Source organism: Acinonyx jubatus, chromosome A2 (genome assembly GCF_027475565.1).
Source record: "Acinonyx jubatus isolate Ajub_Pintada_27869175 chromosome A2, VMU_Ajub_asm_v1.0, whole genome shotgun sequence".
In the NCBI taxonomy this organism is placed as follows: Eukaryota; Metazoa; Chordata; class Mammalia; order Carnivora; family Felidae; genus Acinonyx; species Acinonyx jubatus.
The window spans coordinates 154,602,259-154,619,952 of NC_069383.1; the positions used below are offsets into that span (position 1 = coordinate 154,602,259).

Here is a 17,694-nt window from a genome sequence, read left to right on the forward strand (position 1 = left end):
TAACCCAGAGCATGGTTACAGCTTTGCGCGTGCGTCTCAGGCCGGACTACGGGGCGCCGCAGACCCAAGTGAGAGAAAGGGACAAGGCTGCAGGCTCGGAGCCCGGCCCCCTCAAGCCGCGCGTTTGGGTCACGTGACATGAAGGGCACCGAATTCCTCTGGAGTCAGCGCCATTTCCCGTAGGTGAAGGCCGAAGTATCCTGGGGGTCAGAGAAGCCTCCTGTTGCGATGTGACCTTGACCCACGGCCTGGGGCCGGTGTCAGGCTCCGGCGCTCGCAGAGGGCAGAGGTCTAGCTTTAAGGGATGGGCGCGCCCGCTAGCTTGGGGGCGTGGCCTCGTCCCTCTAGGTGGCGTAGACTTGGGGTGGGCGGGCTCACCATTGGGGCTGAGATTTGGACCCAGGTGTAAAAGAGGCGGGGCTTCCCATCTATTCTTTGAGAAACAGGTAAGTGTGAAGCACTATTTTGAGGCCAAAACTGCCTGTGGTGGCCAATTTTTGGTGCTGGTGGTGACGTAAGGAAGGGGGCTGGCGCCGCGGGAGGCGTGGCCTGGCCCCCAAGAGGCGTGGCCTCGCCCAGAGCTTAACCGCGTAGGTGGCGTGGCGGCCCCGAAACTGGCGAGAAGAGGCGTGGCCCGGGAGCCTTGTGGCCGGGGAACCTTCTTCCGGAAAAGATCGCTGCGCCTAGCTGCTGGCACTGTCCTTTCTCTTTCAGGTGGCGAGTCATGGAGACCCTCACGGCCGCCGCCCCTGCTGGGAGCTTCTTCCCCTCTTTCCTGCTCTTGGCCTGCGGGACGCTAGTGGCCGCCCTGCTGGGCTGCGCGCACCGCCTGGGGCTCTTCTATCAGTTGATGCACAAGGTGCGGGGGCATAGGTCAGCGGCGGGCTGGGGGCAGCCAAAGAAGGAAGGAGCTCCTGGCACTCCTAGCTCACTTATTTTACAGGAGAAAGTGAGGCCCGACTAATCTAGGGGGCTCGGTTGGGAAATTCTGTCTACGGTCCTTAACGCTTGGGCAGTCTGCAGACAGGTCCCTGGACTTTGCCTCTGGGCAGAGATAAATCGGGCGGTAGCTGCCGGGTACTCAGCGCCCCGCCTACTCCTTCCCCAGAGGCCAAGAGCCCTTTTCACTGAGCGCAGCTCCCTAAACCCGACGTGATCAGAGTGGGCCAAAGGTAGCACCAGAAGGGGTAGCTGTGAGAGATGTCATGTACTTCTCAACGCGTCCCCTAGAGGTGCTTTTGTTTCTGTACTCATTTTCCACAAGAGAAAACTGAGGCTCAGAGAGTTTGTGTGGTAACTTGTCATAGGTGGCCTTTTGGGGAACAGTTGACCCCACGGATCTCACCCTGAACTGCTTGGCTCCTCCCTCAGGAGTCCACCCCTCCCCCTCCCAATAGCAACGGGAGCAAGGTCACTGGCCTTGAGGATTTCTGGAGATTTAAGGCAAAGGCCTCTGGTGCGCGGGGCTGGGAACAAGCCGAGGCTCAGAAGCCTCAGCATATTCTGTGTCAGCAGGCCGCTCCCTTGCCAGGTGCTTAGTGGCTGGCAGCCTGTCAGCGGGGCCTGCCCAGTGAGTGGGAGGAAGCGTAGGGGGCTGGGATCAACAGTTGCCACTAGGTCCTGGAGGGCAGGCAGTTTTGGAGTCTCAGCAGATGGCCCCTGGCCAAACTATTTTGGGTTCTGGGGATCCACTTTCCCTCTCCTCTCGCTCATTGGCCTACTGTCCCCGGAGACAGGCAGTGTAACAGAAGGGGGCGCTCAAGAGCCTTGGTTCTATGGGACTTTGAATCTTGCCAGGGTAAGTCTTGGTTCCCTTAGCTGTACAAGGACGGCCTGCCCTACTCTGGGCCTTGTGTATAGTATGATATGTGCCTCACCAATATCAAAGTTCCTCTGACCCCTGACTCTGTCCTGCCCTCCTTCCTGGGGGAGTGAGAGTGCCCTCTCCCTGTCTGCCTTGGCGCTCTTGCCCTGGTCCTTGGTAATTGTGCTCCTCTCCCTCCGTGGGCCCAGGTGGACAAGGCGAGCATCCAGCATGGCGGGGAGAATGTGGCAGCTGTGCTGAGGGCCCACGGTGTGCGGTTCCTCTTCACCCTGGTCGGCGGGCACATTTCCCCCATACTGGTGGCTTGCGAGAAGTTGGGCATCCGCGTGGTGGACACACGCCACGAAGTCACAGCTGTCTTTGCCGCCGATGCTGTGGCCCGCCTGACCGGTGAGGGCAGAGCAGAGAGGGTGGAGGGCTGGTGAGAATGGAATGGGAAGTCTTTGCAGGGCAGAGTTTTTTCAGAGGTGGCCAGGAGGGAGGGCAGGGCCGTGATGGATTCTGTATTTCAGGGACCGTGGGCGTAGCAGCAGTGACAGCGGGCCCTGGCCTCACCAACACGGTGACTGCAGTGAAGAATGCCCAGATAGCTCAGTCTCCAGTCCTGCTTCTGGGTGGGGCCGCCAGCACTCTGCTGCAGGTGCCCTGCCCTTGGGTGGATGGCGGGGGTCCCGGGGAGCCTCAAAGGGCTCATGTATTGACTCTGGCCTCCTCTGTTTCCACCAGAATCGGGGTGCGCTCCAGGCCATTGATCAGATGGCCCTGTTTAGGCCACTGTGCAAGTTTTGTGCTTCTGTGCGGAGGGTGCGGGACATCGTGCCCACCCTGAGGGCTGCGATGGTGGCTGCCCAGTCGGGGACACCAGGTAGGTGAGGGGGGGGAGGGCTGGGCGGTGGTCAGGCCCTAAGGCCTGGGTCCAGGGAGGCATGGCAGGCTCAGTATCCTCCCTGCCCCTCCACAGGCCCAGTGTTTGTGGAGCTTCCCGTTGATGTGCTGTACCCCTACTTCATTGTCCAGAAGGAGATGGTGCCAGCCAAGCCGCCCAAGGGCCTCGTGGCTCGAATGGTCACCTGGTGAGTTGCCTCACCCCCACCGTGCCCTCTCCAGCCCCCTGCCCTCTTTTGTAACTTCCTGCCAGCCTCTGTCTCTCCTTTGACTCATTCATTGGTTTGCATATCAGCTGAGGGGAACCAGCCTTAGGAAGAGCATTGGAGGTAGAGGGACTAGCATATGCAGAGGTTCTGAGGCAGGAGCGAACTTGGTGGGTTGGGAAAGCAAAGTAGCCTCTGTGGCAGCAGCAGGTGAGCAAAGGGGAGAGGGGCAGAGGTTGAGCTCAGAGTGGCCAGCAGGGGCCACTGGGAGGACCTGGGGTTTTGTTTTTACTTCGAGATCCGTCGAGAAGCATTATATGGTCCAAAGCAGAGGTGTGGCACACCCCGATTCAGGTTTTTATCACGTTCCCTCTGACTGCTGCTGGGGAACGGACTGTGGGCTTGGGTGGAAGCTGGGAGGCCAGGGAGGAGGGGTTGTCGGCCCTGGGATGAGAGGCAGTGGTGGCCTGGCTTTGAGTGGTAGCTGTGGGATGCAGAATAAGGAATAAGCTTAAAGGTTTTCCTGGAAGAGCTACAAGGTTGAGGGGGGACTTCTTTCAGTGGAGAGGATAGGAAGGGTTTCCACGTGGGGCCACATCCCAGCAGAGGTATCTGGTTTTGGCCACCCCTGGGATGGGTCTGGCCGGAGCGGCACAGGAAGGAGAGTCGATTTTCCTCTTCCTTCCCCTCTGTCCCTTCCCTTTGCCTGTCCTTGCTCTTCTACCTGCCATGCCCCTTCCATGTATTTAGCGAGTGCCACAGTGTGCCAGGTACCAGGACCGGCACGAACAAGACAGGCCCCTGTGCCCTGGGCACGCGAGAAGTCCCTTGAAGACCAGTTCGGGGGGTAGAACTTTATTCACATATCTTTTATGACAGCACTGAGTGAAGAGGGTAAGGTGTTACTACACCCATTTCATAGAGTGGGTAACTGGGACCCAAAGAGGGTGAATGACTGGCAGGAAGTCATCCAGCTTGTTAATGGCACACGAGGATTCAGCCTGGAGGAGCCTCCCATGCTTTATCCACAGAGCTATGTGCCATCTACAGGGAATGAAATGAAAGTTCAGAGAGTCGGGTCTGAATCCCGAGCCAGTAACTAGCTGTGTTAACCTTGAGCAAGTGATTAAGCCTTCCCCACCCACCCCCCGCCAGTGTAATGGAAATACAGTTGACATAGGGGACTGTGCAGGCTTAAGGTGGACAGCGTCATAATTTGACGATCCTGTTGTGATTAAACCTTTCTTGACTGCAGCTTGCCTGTCTGTAAAATGAAGAAGCGTAGCGTGGTTTTCTCTCTAGACTAAGATTCTGTGAAGAATAAAGCAAGATCGCTTCAACAGTGTAAAATGCTGAAGTGACTAATTAGCCATTGTCTTAGATAAGAATAGGGTTGAGTCCAGTGTCCTTTCAGGTGTAAGGCAAGCTGTCTCCCATCCTTTCTCCAACCTGGCTAGGGAACCACAAATACAGAGGGGGATTCAGAGATCCTGAACAGATAGGAAGTGGCTGGTGTCCATGCCAGGTAGGCTGAATTTTGTTTGTTTATTTGTTTGTTAAAGTTTATTTATTTATTTTGAGAGAGAGTGAGAGAGCAAGGTGCATGCAGGGTTGAGGCAGAGAGGGAGGGAGACAGAGAATCCCAAGCAGGCTCCGCAGTGTCGGCACAGAGCCTGATGCAGGGATTGATCTCATCAACCGTGAGATCATGACCTGAGCCGAAATCAAGAGTCAGACACTTAACTGACTGAGCCACCCAGGCACCCGAGGTAGGCTGAACTTTTAAGCAATTTTGTTCTGTGGCCGTGACAGCAGCCTGTTTGTTCCCTGGTTCTGGGTCCCCCCTCCCCTCCTTCCATTCTCCTTTCCTCTCTTGGGCTGCCCCTACTCAGCCCTTTGGGCTGGCTCTTCCTTTGCCTTTCTTTCTATGTTGGGGTTTACCATGGTTTCTTCCTTGGCCTCTTCTCATTCTCTGTATTCTTGGTTCCTCCTCAAAAGAGAAACAGAAGCTTCTGGTTCCGACTCCTTTTTGCCGACACCCACATGCCTTGTTCTTGGCTGGATTGGATGTTCCTTGAATGCAGATCTGGGCAAGATTTATCTCTGTGTCTCCAGGACCCTGGAGGCCCACATGGGAAGTCAGGGCCCTATGACCCAATGAGTAAGGAGACAGAAGGAGGTGTCGGAAGCTGGAGAAAGAGGCTTGAGTGCCTTCCCTGACTGAGTGTTTTGCAAAGTGCTTTATATCCTGAATGGATAAATAGTGAACCTTGGGAGAGAGATTCCCTTTTCCATTTTACAGAGGAGGAACCTCAGAAAAGTTAAGTCACTTGCCCAGTCACACAGCTAGGAAGCGTGGAGCCTTGTGTGTTTCACGCTGCAGCCGTGGCCCTGATCCTGGCATTCCACACCTGTGTCACTTGGTTCTGAGGGTCTGTGTCAGGTTGGGTGGTCGCCAGAAGCTTCTGAGGGGCAACAGGCGGCTGGAGACTCGGCCACTGGGGTTTGTCTGTCTGGGGTGTGGCTCACCTACTTCTGTGCCTGTCTCACTTCCCGCCTTGACCCCGGCCTCCTTCAGCTCCCAGAACCCCAGTCATTAATCCTGGTAACTGCCTCTTCCTCTCATCTTTGCAGGTACTTAGAGAACCACCTGGCCAACCTCTTTGCAGGAGCCTGGGAGCCTCGGCCTGAGGGGCCTCTGCCTCTGGACATTCCGCAGGCATCCCCCCAGCAGGTGAATCGCCTCTCTTCCCTGGTTCCCTGAGGAACCCCACCTGGCAGGATGGCCTCTCTCTGAGTCAGTAGTGGGGCCTGGATCTTGGGGGCTGATGGTGACTCACACGGTTGGCTCTTTGAGCCGCGTCTCTAATCCCAGGTTCAGCGCTGTGTGGAAATCTTGAGCCGAGCCAAAAGGCCCCTTGTCGTGCTGGGGAGCCAGGCTCTGCTGCCCCCGACACCTGCTGACAGACTTCGGTGAGAACCCTCAGCCCTGCCCTTGCTGTCATGTCCCTGGTCCCGGTCTCCGGATGCCTTGTGGGGTCGGGGCATGCCCTTGGCTACACTCCCCTCTGCTCTGCCTGGACCCCCAGGACTGCCGTGGAGACCCTTGGCATCCCCTGCTTCCTGGGAGGGATGGCACGAGGACTGCTGGGCCGCAACCACCCCCTCCACATCCGGCAGAACCGCAGCGCTGCTCTGAAGAAAGCAGACGTGGTCCTCCTGGCAGGTGGGCCTCGGCCTCCTCTGCCCTCTCCCCTTTCCCTCCCTGCAGGCCCCGCCCCTGCTCCTCTCCCCGCTCCCCCTGTGGCCCTGCCCCTCGTAGTCAGGTACGTAACTGGCACCCTCCCCTCGTAAGCGCTCACCCTCTTACCTTGGGCCCGCCCCTCGCCCCTTGCCCGGGTTTGGACAGCCGTGTACCTGAAATCCAGCCAGGGAAGTTCTGGCAAGCTCGCAGTCGGGCCGCGTGGCTCAGCCCTGCATGGAGGAAGAGGCACAGATAGTGGGCACCTGTAGTGTTCACATTCAGCGTCGGCACGTGTGTGCTCTGTGCAGGATGGACACAGCATGTACGCGTGCGGCGTGCGCATTTTCGTGTAAAGGGGAGTCCTGGCCACCGCGTAATGGTTGTATCGGTTCACTGTTGTGTGATAACCATCCCAAAACTCAGTGACTTAAAATGCGCTTATTATGGGGGCGCCGGGGTGGCTCAGTGGGTTTAAGTGTACGACTTCGGCTCAGGTCGTGATCTCACCATTTGTGAGGTTGAGCCCCGCGGTGGGCTTTCTGCTCGCAGAGGCTGGAGCACGTGCTTTGGATCCTCTGTCGCCCTGTCTCTCTCTGCCCCTCCCCCGCACTCTCTCTCTTTTCAAAAATAAACAAACATTGAAAAAAGGCACTTATTTCTCAAGCTTCACCTGTAGGTTAGGCGGTAGTTTTTCTGCTGTTGGTGGGACTCCTTTATGAGTCTGTAGTTGGCGAGGCAAGAAGGCATCTGGGCTGATCCGGGGCGGGCAGGCGCATATCCTTGGGCTTGGCTGACGTTAGGCTGGGCTCACATGGCCTCCGCTGGGCTAACTGACTTCTCTGACTCCTCCTTACATCTTCCTCCAGGTTTCTCATCATCCAGCAGGCCAGCCTGGGCTTGTTCACTTGGTGGAGGATGAGAACAGGCAGGAGGGTTAGAGCAAGGTGTTTTAAGAGAGAGAGAGAGACAGTGGCAGCCACAAGGCTTCTTGAAGCCTGGTCTCAGGAGTGCCTGCCGTCATTCTGCCACAGCCTGTTGACCGAAGCATGTGCCGAGGCCAGCCCAGATTCAAGGGGTGGGGAGGTGTGAAGTCATTGCGGCCGGCGCTGGTACAGGGAGAAAGGAAGAATGGGGGTCACTTTTGCATCTACTCTGCCATGGTGGGTGAAGGAAGGTAGTGGGGACACTGGCCCTGCAGCCGCTGAGACCCCGCTTCCCACGCCAGGAATCGTGTGCGACTTCCGCCTGTCTTACGGCCGTGTCCTCAGCCGCAGCAGCAAGATCATCATCGTCAACCGTAACCGGAAAGAGATGTTGATGAACTCAGACATGTTCTGGAAGCCCCAGGAAGCCGTGCAGGGTGAGCGCCCGGTACCCCCTCACACACACAAGCTCTTCCTGGTCCTTCTCTTGGCCTCTGCTGCAGCTGGCTTGAGCTGGGTGCTTGTGAGCAAGGCCTGAACCCTGCCCCGGCGGGCATCCGGTCAGCTGGAGACATACCTGTGGCTCTCAGACTGATGGGTGCTTCTGGATGAACAGATGGTGGGGTGTGCGTACGAGGGGAGGCCTGGGAATAACATGCATGTGATTACGCCCCTGGCTGCAAATCCTCCCATGCTGCTTGCTGCCCGGAGGACAGAGACCTGCCTCCTTGTCCTCCGAGGCTTTTGTTGTCCTGTCCTACCTTCCCTGTTCAGTCTGCTCCCACAGCCTTTTTGTGGTCTGCTTCTGCCCGTCGTCCCAAGGACATTGTGCTGCAGCGTAGGCTACACGGAGCTCTTGTGTCAAGCAGAGGAGTGGCGCTGTTGCATTCAAGCTCGGGAAGGTCTACTGTAGCAGCTGGTGGGCAGCGAGTTGGAGGGGGCAGGTGGAGGCCAGGGGCCCGTTAAACCAGGCCAGGGCAGAAACGACGAGGCCTGGAGCGGGGATGGACCGGGATGAGAGACTCGGCTTCCCTGAGCCTCTGTGGGATCACTTCGAAGACGGAGATGATGGAAAGTGTATATATCACTGGCCTGTTTATCGGTCACTTCAAAAGCAGCGTGCTTGGCTGATGGAGGTGCTTTTCGTGATGTGTTTTAAGGCAGAATTCACAGCACTGCCTGATCTAGGGTGTGAGGAGGAGGAGGCAGGCGATGAGGCTGCCTGGGTTTCTAACCCACTTAGTGCTTCCTAAACCTTCATTTCTCTGGCCTTGGCTGCCCCGACCTGCTTCTGGCAGACTGTGGGGGGTGTTTTGCCTCTTCTGCTCTAGGAGCATCCCTGGCCTGGCACCTTGCCTCCTGCTATTGCCTCCTGTTGCTATTGGATTCCTGCTGTCCTCGGGCCTTTGGTGCTGGGAGGGCAGGAGGCCACTTCCCTGCAGCTGTTTTCTCTTCCTTCCCTAGGAGACGTGGGCTCCTTTGTGGTGACGCTGGCGGAGGGCCTGAAGGGCCAGACGTGGGCCTCAGACTGGGCAGAGGAGCTTCGGCAAGCTGACCGGCAGAAGGAGCAGACCTTCCGGTGGGGGCCGGGTGTGGTGGACACGGGGGGGGGGGGGGGGGAGGGGGTGGGTTCCGGCAGGCTCTCCTGCTGGCCCTGCTGATGTGCACCTCTGTCTGGCAGGGAGAAGGCATTGATGCCTGTAGGCCAGCACCTGAACCCGGTGCGGGTACTGCAGCTTGTGGAGGAGATTCTGCCTGACAACACAATTCTGGTGGTTGATGGTGGAGACTTTGTGGGCACTGCCGCCCACCTGGTGCAACCCCGTGGCCCCCTGCGCTGGCTCGATCCTGGTAAGGAAGGGCCTCTGCCTGGGACGGCTTGTACGGTCCAGGCCCCTTTCTACCCACGTACTCTTGGTTTCCCTAGGGGCCTTTGGGACTCTGGGGGTTGGTGCAGGATTTGCACTCGGGGCCAAACTGTGCCGGCCAGATGCCGAGGTGAGTCAGGGCGCTGGAGGTAGGAGGCTTGCCGTGTCCTGGGTAGTGAGGTACTCAAGCAGCCTTGTTCCTTGCTCAGGTGTGGTGCCTGTTTGGAGATGGAGCCTTTGGCTATAGCCTCATTGAATTTGACACCTTTGTGAGACACAAGGTGACTGGGCTGCCCGAGGGACGCTGAGGGCTTGGAGTCCTGGGAGCTGTCAGGATGGGCCGGGATAGGGAGGGAGCTGCTTCTGCCTGTCCCTGTCTTTGCCCTCTGGTTGGCCAAGCCTTGAAACTGAAGGCTGTGGGCTGGCCTCGCCCTCTCCCTGCAGATCCCAGTGATTGCCTTGGTGGGGAATGATGCTGGCTGGACCCAGATCTCTCGGGAGCAGGTGCCCTGTCTGGGCAGCAATGTGGCCTGTGGCCTGGCTTACACCGGTGAGGGGCCTGGGCAGGCTGGAGATGGGGGGAGGCAGTTTCAGGCCCGGATGGGCATGCGTTCCTCTCCTGGGCTGACTGCATGGCGGGCTGGGTCCCTGCCACCATCTGACTGGACTTCTCCTTTCAGATTATCACAAGGCAGCCATGGGACTTGGGGCCCAGGGCTTGCTGCTCTCCCGGGAAAAAGATCAGGTGGTCGAGGTGCTTCGTGATGCTCAACAGCAGTGCCGAGATGGCCACCCGGTTGTGGTCAACATCCTCATTGGGAGGACAGACTTCCGAGATGGCTCCATTGCTGTGTAGGGCCTCATGGGTCAGTACCCTTGGCTCCCTTCCCACCCCTGGACTGTACCTAGCTGGTTGAGAGCCTCATCCTTGCCTACCTGGACCTGGCCTATCAGGTCCACTGACTCCACAACCCTCCAAGAAGACAGGGTGGGGCTGCAGGGGTCAGAGCTCAGAGAAGCTCCGTGGCAGCACCCAGGAGCTCCTGGGCTTTTTTTCTCTGCGGGGGACAACTGCCCTTTTCTCCCTTCCTCAGAGCTTCCACGCTTAATAAACCACCTCTGGTCCGTGTGGGCCCAAGTACTCATCCCAGAACGTGTGCATATTGATTTATTTGTCCACAAAGATGGGAGTGAGGGAAGGTGGGGGAGACAGGAGGGGACCCTACTCTCCCATTGGAGCTCTGGGGCCCACTGTGGCTCCATTAATGGGGATTTTAGGGTGTCTGGCCACTGCGAACTCTTTCCTTCTCAGAGGTCCCTGAAAGAGCCCCATACGCCTGCTCCAGACGTGTCCACCCATGCACACTAGTCCTCACACACAGACACACACGCACGGAGGCAATAAATATGTTCCGTACCAAAGTGCCCCCAGCCTGACATTTCAGGTGGGGCCCCTCCACAGGGAGGTCTTGTAAGTGCTCAGTTTCTTCAGGGATGTGGAGGAAGAATGGGGGAGGGGAAGGGCCAGGCTCTGCTATCTCCGTTTCCTGGTTTGAGGCAATCACGGGGCTTTCCCTGGAAGAGAGGGTGGGGAAACCAGCTGTTTTTCTAAAAGCCCCCAGCTGCCCCTATCCAGCCAGAGCCCAGATAGGGGCTTTCCCCCACCCTGCCCCAAACAGCACCTCACCATAGTCCTTGGGCCCTCCGCGGAGGGGAGAAGCAGAGTGCAGTGCTTAAAGCTAATACTGAATTGGTTGGCAGCAGCAAGAGGATTGGCGCGGGGCATGGGTGGGGCGGGGCGTGTCTCACCACCCTGGGGTGATGCTCACAGTAACTGGTGTTTCCCTGGCTAAGGGGAGGCAAGAGAGGCCAGCCCAGGAAGCGGAAGAAGTGCCTTTGGCAGCAAGGGGAAAAGCCCTTGGTACTCAGAAAAGATGGCCACGACGGCTGGTCCAGAAAATCCCCAGTCCCAGCCTGTGCAACCAATGCCCCAAGAGCGAGCACTGGAAACGAGGAATGATTCTCAGCAACGGGCTGGCTGGTCACTAGGCAACGCCCCAGCAGCCGGGACCAGGGCCTGAGTGACCGGTCTGGTCCCTTCACGGGCTGGATGGAGCACGGCCTCAGCAGCCAGGAGCCTGGGGCCCCAGTGACCGGGGTCCCACCCCGCCCGGCTCAGAGGCACACGTTTATCTGCTTGGAGAGCTCTCTCTCCAGGTCCAGGATGAGGGCGTCGAAGTCTTTGAGGTTCAGGTGCGGGTTGAAGGGCGCCTCGAAGTCATCGTCGAAGTCAGCGGCGCCCGCCGGCTCGCCCGCGTCCTCGTCCTCGTCCTCGCTGCAGCTGCCCGTCACGTGCTCGTAGTCCGGCCCGGACAAAAAGTCCCGCCCGCACGGCAGAAAGTCCCGCCCGCAAACGCTCCAGTCACCCGCGTAGCGGTTACTCGGGGGGCTTTCGGGGCCGCCCCGGCCGCGGGGCCGAGTCACCACCTCGGGGCTGGCGAGTGGCAAGTGCAGCGACGGCTGCCGTTTGGGCCGCACGTACGGGGCGACGTCCGGAGGCTCCGGGGGCCTGCGGGGATCTGCGGAGGGAGAGCGGGGCTCGTGACGGCGTCACGCGCCGCGCGAGAAGCCAGACCTCTGATTGGCTGCCCAGGTAACCAGGCCCCTGATTGGCCCTGACGAAAGAAAAGGCCTGCAACCGCATCGAGAGTTCACTGGCGGAGCTAGAACTGGTTGCTTAGGCAACCGGCCCTCTGAAGGGCGTGTCAAGAGGCAGGGCCTCTGACCGCGTCAAGCTTGGATTGGCTCTAGCTGGACGGGTTGCCGGGGCTACCAGGTACCGGTTTACCCTGGTGAGGGGGCGTGGCATGCCTGAAGCTCGAGACTCTGATTCGTCGCCCGAGAAAGCGCCGCTGCGGCGGCCTGGCCTTGATTGGTGGTGAGGGCTGGAGGCGGGCTCACCTGGCCAGGCCTGCAGCAGGTAGTGCAGCACCTCGATGTGGCGCTTGAAGTCCACAGCGTTGGTGGGGCCCGGGCCAGAGCTCCGGATGCGGGGCCTGGCGGGTGACTGGCGCGCCGGTAGCAGCACGGGACCGAAGCACACGGCCAGGTTCTGCGGGGTCATGCGATTGTGGGCGTGGAAGGAGGAGACGAGGCGCAGGTGGTCCAGGAGAAGCGTCAGCGTGGCCTGAGAGAAGAAGGTTGGGAATCGTGAGGCTGACTGGTCCCCTGTCACACCTGGTGGGGGGGGGGGCGGGTAGACGAACGCGGCCCGGAGCGGGGAAACTCAAGATCTCATAGCTGGTTGATGGCCGAGCTAAGGCTTCGATACTACTATTATGATCCCATTTTGCTGGAAGGGAGACTGAGGACAAAGGGAACTTAGTTTTGGAATGGCAGAGCTTGGATTTGAACCCACTCCTCTGTGTGTTAGTCAGGGCTAGCATTAATTCCATTTTACAGATGAGGGTATTGAGGCACAGAGGGTCGGGACTTCTCTAGGATTCCACAGCCAGGAACCTCCCTTGTGGTAGGTTGACAGACCTGTATTCAGAGCCTCCATTTTTTGTGATGTTCTGGCTGTGCAACCTTGGGCAACTCACTCAACTGCTCTGGGCCTAGGTTTCCATAGCTATGAAGTGGGGATTCTGATAGCACCTAATAGCCACATGCTCGTGCACATCATGGGCTCAGGTGTGGATGAAACACTCTACTGGTGTCAGCCCGCTATGAGTCCTGCCCACTCCCACCAGGCCCAACTCACCCTCTCCACATCTGGCAGGCAGTTGAGGAGCCCACGGGTGCCCTCAGTGCTGGAGGGCGCCCTGCTTGGGGGTCCTCGGGCCATGGCTTCCAGCACCACCTGATAGAGGGGCTGGGTGATGAGCGGGGTGGGCAACTCCCGAAGATAATCCTTGAGGATGCCTGTGGACACAGGGCCCACTCTGGTCAGGGCACCCCTGGCTTCTGAGTCTGGAGGGGTCAGCTGGGGCTGGGAGGGGGAAGAGGAGGGCAGGCACAGGAAGATGAAAACAAAGCCAGAGAGAAAAGGGTGAGGTCCCAGAGGGACCACAGGGACTCCCTTGAGGTGAAGGTTGAATGGGGAGCAGGTGGGGGTAGGCAGGGGCATGCTGACCAGTGATGACATTGATATCGGGATACAGGTCCTCGGAGAGGCAGACGGCTGCACTGTCCCGCTCAAAGGCATCCCGAAGTTCTTTCTTGACAGCTGCCGAGCCACACAGGCGGTAGAGCCCCACCACCTGGGGGTGGGCGCAGAGAGATGTCTTCTTGCCAGTGCTACAAACTGATGAGGGCCGGGTGGGCTGAGGGCTGGAGGCCTGGGTCAGGGTGGCAGTGGGCTGAGGGCTTGGGGGCTGGCTGCAGCTTTACCAGCTGCCTTCCTGCCCTTCTGACACCTGTCGTGGTGTCCCCACCATGGCTCCCTGAACAAGCTCGCCGCGTAAGCCCTCTGCTTGGCTCACTTGTCCTCAGGTCACTTGTCACCTCCTCTGGGGAGTCTTTCCTGACTACCCCAACCAGAGGTCAGGTCCTGTTTTAAGGACCTGCTCTCTCCCTGCTTCTCCCCTCTTGTCCCAGCCACAGTTTTACACTTGTGAGTTTTGGGGATCGTGTCTTTTCTCCCATCAGGCTCTGAGCTCCAGAAGGTCTGGGACCCTGGGTTCTGGGTTGGGTGCTATGGTCTAGGGGAGCCTTCTGCCCTTGTCTAAGCTGGGATTGGAGCTAGGAGTGTCCCAGGCAGGGTGCACGTGTGGGGAACGCCTGGCCTCTGTACGCGGGGTGTCCTGGGGGTGTAGGTCTGAGGTCTGGGGGCCAGCTGGGATGGGGCAAGGGGCTCACCCGCAGCCCTCGGCGCTCGATCTGCCCAACGCACTTCTGGATGATGAGGGGCACCTGGCCAGGGGGCTGTTCCCGCTCCACCAGCAGCGGCAGGGGCAGCCCAAAGACGCGGGGCTCAGCTGTGCCTGGTGCTTCCTGCTGCTCTGACAGGGTCAGCTTGGCATACAGCAGCCCCTGGGGCTCCAGGCGCACGGCCAGTTGCTGGGCCTGGCACCCTGAAGACACAAGGAGGCCTGTGGGGTCTGCCCCCACAGGCTCCTGTGCCCTGGCCCCCTACTCCAAGCCACCCCCCAGGCCCCGGACACTCTGGGGGAAAAGGGGAGCCGAGTCCTGTGCCAACCGCTCTTCCCTTGCGGCCACATATCCTACCTCGGAAGACCGTGGGTAGCAGCACAGTGCCCTGGGCACAGGGCCGGTGTCGCCGAACACCGGGGTCCCATGCCAGCACCAGGGCCCGCAGCAGCCGGGCAGCCTCGAGCTCCAGGTGGAAGGTGTGGTCCAGCCGCAGGAAGTCGGGCCCCCCCCTCAGCGGCCCTGTTCGGGCCCGGGCCACCCCATCCACCTGCAGTAGGCAGCACAGGTCTCTGGGGGTGGCCCCAGGTGCCGGCCGCAGCCCCCCCAGCCCGTACAAGTGTAGGCTGAGGCGGCCCCAGAGTGCGGCGGGCGGCGCTCGGGCTGGGGGGCCCGCCTCGTAGGGCCGGAAGGCAGTGGGCGATGGGGGCCCCGCTGGGCGCTCCGGAGAGTCCCCGTCACTGAGGTAACCGGCCCGAGGGCCCCGTGTGGCCCCAGCCCCTGCCGCCCGGCCAGGGGCCCCCACACTGCTGTCCAGGTGGTAGCGGCTGATGACGGAGCCCTCGGGGGCGGCCCTCTCACGCTCGCGGCCCGCCCGGGTGCCCCGCAGGCTCAGGCGGCGCCGAAGGTCAGGCAGCTTCTTCATCTTCATGGAGAGGCGCCTGGCTGGGCCGGGGGACTTCGTGCGGGAGGCTTTGGCTGGGGGGCTGGCAGGGGCCGCGCCTGGGGAACAGCATACCTCAGGGGTCAGAAGCCTGGGCTTGGGACTGGGGTGAGGCTTGTGGTCATCTTGGGGGGCCGGAGGTCTGAGGCTTGTGCTCACCTTGCGAGGCTGGGCCCTCTGGCTCCGCTGAGCCTGGCTGTGGCCCTGGGGGCTCAGGTGCCAGGGGTCTGGAGTCTTCCTCAGGGATAGGGTTGTACCAGATCTCACCCGCAGGCTCCCCGCTGCCGGGTGCCCTGGGCCCCAAAGCAGCCTCTTCTGGTGGCTTGGCCCCACCCAGCACCCATCGGCGGCTGCTGGGCTCCAGGCTCTGCAGGTAGGCCCCCCGAGCTGGGCTCCGGGATGCCTCGGGGCTAGGGGGGCCCTCTGCCCCAGCCTGGGACTTTTCGGGGGCGTGGGGCTCTGGCTCTGGAGGACTGGGCTCCGGGCGCTGGGCTGGCCGGCCTGGCAGAGAGCAAGGGGAGTGACACCCAGCTACCGCCTGCTGCCCCCAGTGCAGCCCCAGCGAAGAGCTCTTTCCCCAGCAGGGGCCAGGGCTGGGATGCACGCGGCTCTGGTATTCACTCCACTTGTTTGTTTGGAATGGGCGGGCACAGGCCAGCAGTCTCACTGGTTGCCAGCTTACAGCCCACCCCCTCTTAGTTCCTGGGGTCCCAAACGGGATTCTGTCCCTCTGCCCTTCAGCCTCAGGGGTCCAGTGGGGTTTCTCCAGACCTGGGCCCTGCATTCTCAGCTCTACCTCCCACCCCTGGCATGGAGCCCTGCTCCTGTCCCTTCTTACTGGGTGGCTTTGGGCAAATTGCTTTCCATCTCTGAGCCTCAGTGGCCTTCTGTGAAATGGGGGGGGGGGGTAGTCAATGCCCCCCTCCAGGGAGGCATCAGAGAGCTCGGTGTGGGGAATGCTTCCTAGGCATCCAGGTTACGGTCAAGCACACAGCCCACAGTGAACGCTGGCTTGCTTCCTTAGGAAGACAGGAGCAGGCACGTCGGCTAGTGCTTTGTCCTCCCATTCCTGCAACATCCCCCCCCCCCCAACCCCCCCACCTCTTAAAAGCTTGTCTTCCAAACTCTTTCCCTATCCTGGAGTGGGCCCTGTCTCTCAGCGCAGTCCAGATCCCCATGGTCAATGTCTTGGGGCCTCTCCTCTGTTCTACCGTCCTCCCCTCTCTGACATCCTGGGCTGTTTCCTGTCTGTGTTTGTGCGTGGGCACCCCGGTCCCTTCTCTCTGCTCTAGGAGCCTTGGGAATCTTTGGGAAGGGCTGGCGGCGGTGGGGCGGGGGACGGGGAGCTCAGATGTGGAGTCCTCAGGCCTCCCTCCTTTAACACCTTCCTTCCCGGGACTTTCTGTCCCACGCAGCTCCCAATTCCTCAAGGTCCTGTCTTCTGGCTGGTAGAGTCCCTCCTCTGGTCAACTCTGATTTCCAGCACCCTGGACTCTGCCTCGGGGGTCTCTATTAGCAGCATAGTCCAAAGCGCTGTTTAACTCACTTCATTGGCTCTGGGCAAATTACCCAACAGCTCCGTGCCTCAGTTTCCCCTCCTGCATAAAGGGGACAGTTTCCTGGGGCTGCCTAAGGTGGGTGCAGCTGCAGTCACTGGTTAATAGGAGGGGGCCGGCGGGTGGCTACTGGGGTTGATGCACCGCCCCTCTCCCTCCTCTGCAGGACTTCGCTACCCATCTCCCATCCTGGAGGGGCGCAGAGTGTCCCCGGCCTGGCCTGACTGGGGCCCGTTTGCCAGCTTCCCAACTCCTCCTCCCCTCCGCCCTCCAGGCGCTCGGTCTCGGCCCCATTTCCTGTCAGCGGCGAGGTCCCCCTCCCGGGCCTCCTAAGGCGCCCGCAGCGCTGGCATCCCCGGCCGGGCGCACATAACGGTCCGCGCCCCCTCTCCCCCTGCCCAGCCCCTTCCTTCCAGGACCCCTGCCCGCTCTTGGTCCCCCACCCCGGGCCGCAGGGGACCCCGCGGGGCTCCCCTAGCCGCCGCAGCCGGCCCTCCTCGGGGCTCCAGGACCCCCCCACCCTCCCGGGCCAGGCGGGGTTCGGCGCCCCCTCCTCCGCCGTCCCCCTCCCCCCCGCCGCGCTCACCGCGCTCCTTCGCGTCCGACTTTTTCCGGGGAAGTTTCTCCCGGCCCCGCAGGCGGGAGAAGGTTTTCCTGAGGAGCGGCTCAGCCATGCTGGGGCCCGGGCCGGGCCGAGTGCGCGCCCCGGGCTCCGGCCGCGCCGCCCCCCTGCCCTCCCCGCCCCGCCCCGCCCGCCCCCCGCTCCGCGCCAGCAGGAAGCGCATTCCGGGAATGCTTGGCCCAAACTTTTTTTTTTTTTTTTTTTTCCCCTTCCCGCGGCCTGAGCGAGCGATGCTGGGAGATGTAGTCGCCCGGGCCGGGTGGGGAGGGAATGGGGGCTCTAGGCTGCCTTCCTCGCTCCCCTTGGGACTATCATGGCACAGCCCTCGTCTTCCCTCTTACCCACCCTGCTTTGGTGATGGAATACAGCGCGTCATGCTGGGTTTACCTTCAAAACGCATCTTGCCCGTATTTCCTCTCCTATCCCCCCCCATCTACTGCCCCAGCCTGGTGCAAGCCCTGGCCTCTCTCCTTTCCATGACAGCTCCTCTTTTTTGGAATCCTGGATGCCCCTCGGGGCGCCTCCGTCCTCCACCTAACTTTCCCACCCCCCATTCCGGTTACTACTGATGTTTAACAAGCCACCCCCCAAACTAGTGGTGTGAAAGCCATTTTATGTCACAGGTGCCGTGGGTAAGGGATTTTGGCAGGCCAGAGCTGACATTGATTGTTTCCACTCAATCAATGGTTCACGGGGAACTCAACAGACATGGCTGGAATCATCTGGAGGCAAGGTCACTCACAGGTCCTG

The 17,694-nt window shown here is 60.5% G+C and overlaps 2 protein-coding genes across 5 annotated transcripts; one reads left to right on the top strand and one right to left on the bottom strand.

Annotated features, from left to right (window-relative positions):
- Positions 1-7: 7 nt before the first annotated feature.
- Positions 8-10,104, top strand: ILVBL (ilvB acetolactate synthase like). Of its 3 annotated transcripts, none has more exons than XM_027050514.2 (16): positions 8-179; positions 715-859; positions 2,014-2,215; positions 2,338-2,465; positions 2,552-2,690; positions 2,787-2,898; positions 5,551-5,650; positions 5,792-5,889; positions 6,006-6,142; positions 7,386-7,520; positions 8,548-8,662; positions 8,765-8,934; positions 9,011-9,081; positions 9,161-9,232; positions 9,396-9,501; positions 9,632-10,104. In XM_027050514.2, the coding sequence occupies exons 1-16, from the start codon at positions 139-141 to the stop codon at positions 9,805-9,807; spliced, it is 1,947 nt and encodes a 648-aa protein (XP_026906315.2). In that variant the 5' UTR covers positions 8-138; the 3' UTR covers positions 9,808-10,104. The 3 variants fall into 3 exon arrangements, with proteins under 3 accessions (XP_026906315.2, XP_053075698.1, XP_026906316.2); XM_053219723.1 differs by having other exon boundaries at positions 58-183; XM_027050515.2 differs by lacking the exon at positions 8-179 and adding an exon at positions 190-446.
- Position 10,105: 1 nt separating this feature from the next.
- Positions 10,106-17,068, bottom strand: SYDE1 (synapse defective Rho GTPase homolog 1). 2 transcript variants are annotated; one of them, XM_027050512.2, is made up of 9 exons: positions 16,909-17,068; positions 14,926-15,267; positions 14,181-14,825; positions 13,812-14,026; positions 13,087-13,213; positions 12,715-12,875; positions 11,913-12,138; positions 11,139-11,530; positions 10,106-10,526 (listed from the first exon to the last, which is right to left on the bottom strand). In XM_027050512.2, the coding sequence occupies exons 1-9, from the start codon at positions 16,994-16,996 to the stop codon at positions 10,440-10,442; spliced, it is 2,283 nt and encodes a 760-aa protein (XP_026906313.1). In that variant the 5' UTR covers positions 16,997-17,068; the 3' UTR covers positions 10,106-10,439. The 2 variants fall into 2 exon arrangements, with proteins under 2 accessions (XP_026906313.1, XP_026906314.1); XM_027050513.2 differs by having other exon boundaries at positions 10,106-11,530.
- Between the last annotated feature and the right edge of the window lie 626 nt (positions 17,069-17,694).

Bases quoted from the DNA above. Each gene is read 5' to 3' on its own strand.
- ILVBL (XM_027050514.2), top strand. From the start codon at position 139: ATGAAGGGCACCGAATTCCTCTGGAGTCAGCGCCATTTCCC. The intron at 8,663-8,764 runs GTGGGGGCCGGG...TCTGTCTGGCAG, and splicing joins CAGAAGGAGCAGACCTTCCG to GGAGAAGGCATTGATGCCTG. The intron at 9,082-9,160 runs GTGAGTCAGGGC...TTCCTTGCTCAG, and splicing joins TGTGCCGGCCAGATGCCGAG to GTGTGGTGCCTGTTTGGAGA.
- SYDE1 (XM_027050512.2), bottom strand. From the start codon at position 16,996: ATGGCTGAGCCGCTCCTCAGGAAAACCTTCTCCCGCCTGCGGGGCCGG. The intron at 13,214-13,811 runs GTGAGCCCCTTG...GCCCACCCCCAG, and splicing joins TCGAGCGCCGAGGGCTGCGG to GTGGTGGGGCTCTACCGCCT. The intron at 12,876-13,086 runs GTCAGCATGCCC...CTGTGTCCACAG, and splicing joins CGATATCAATGTCATCACTG to GCATCCTCAAGGATTATCTT.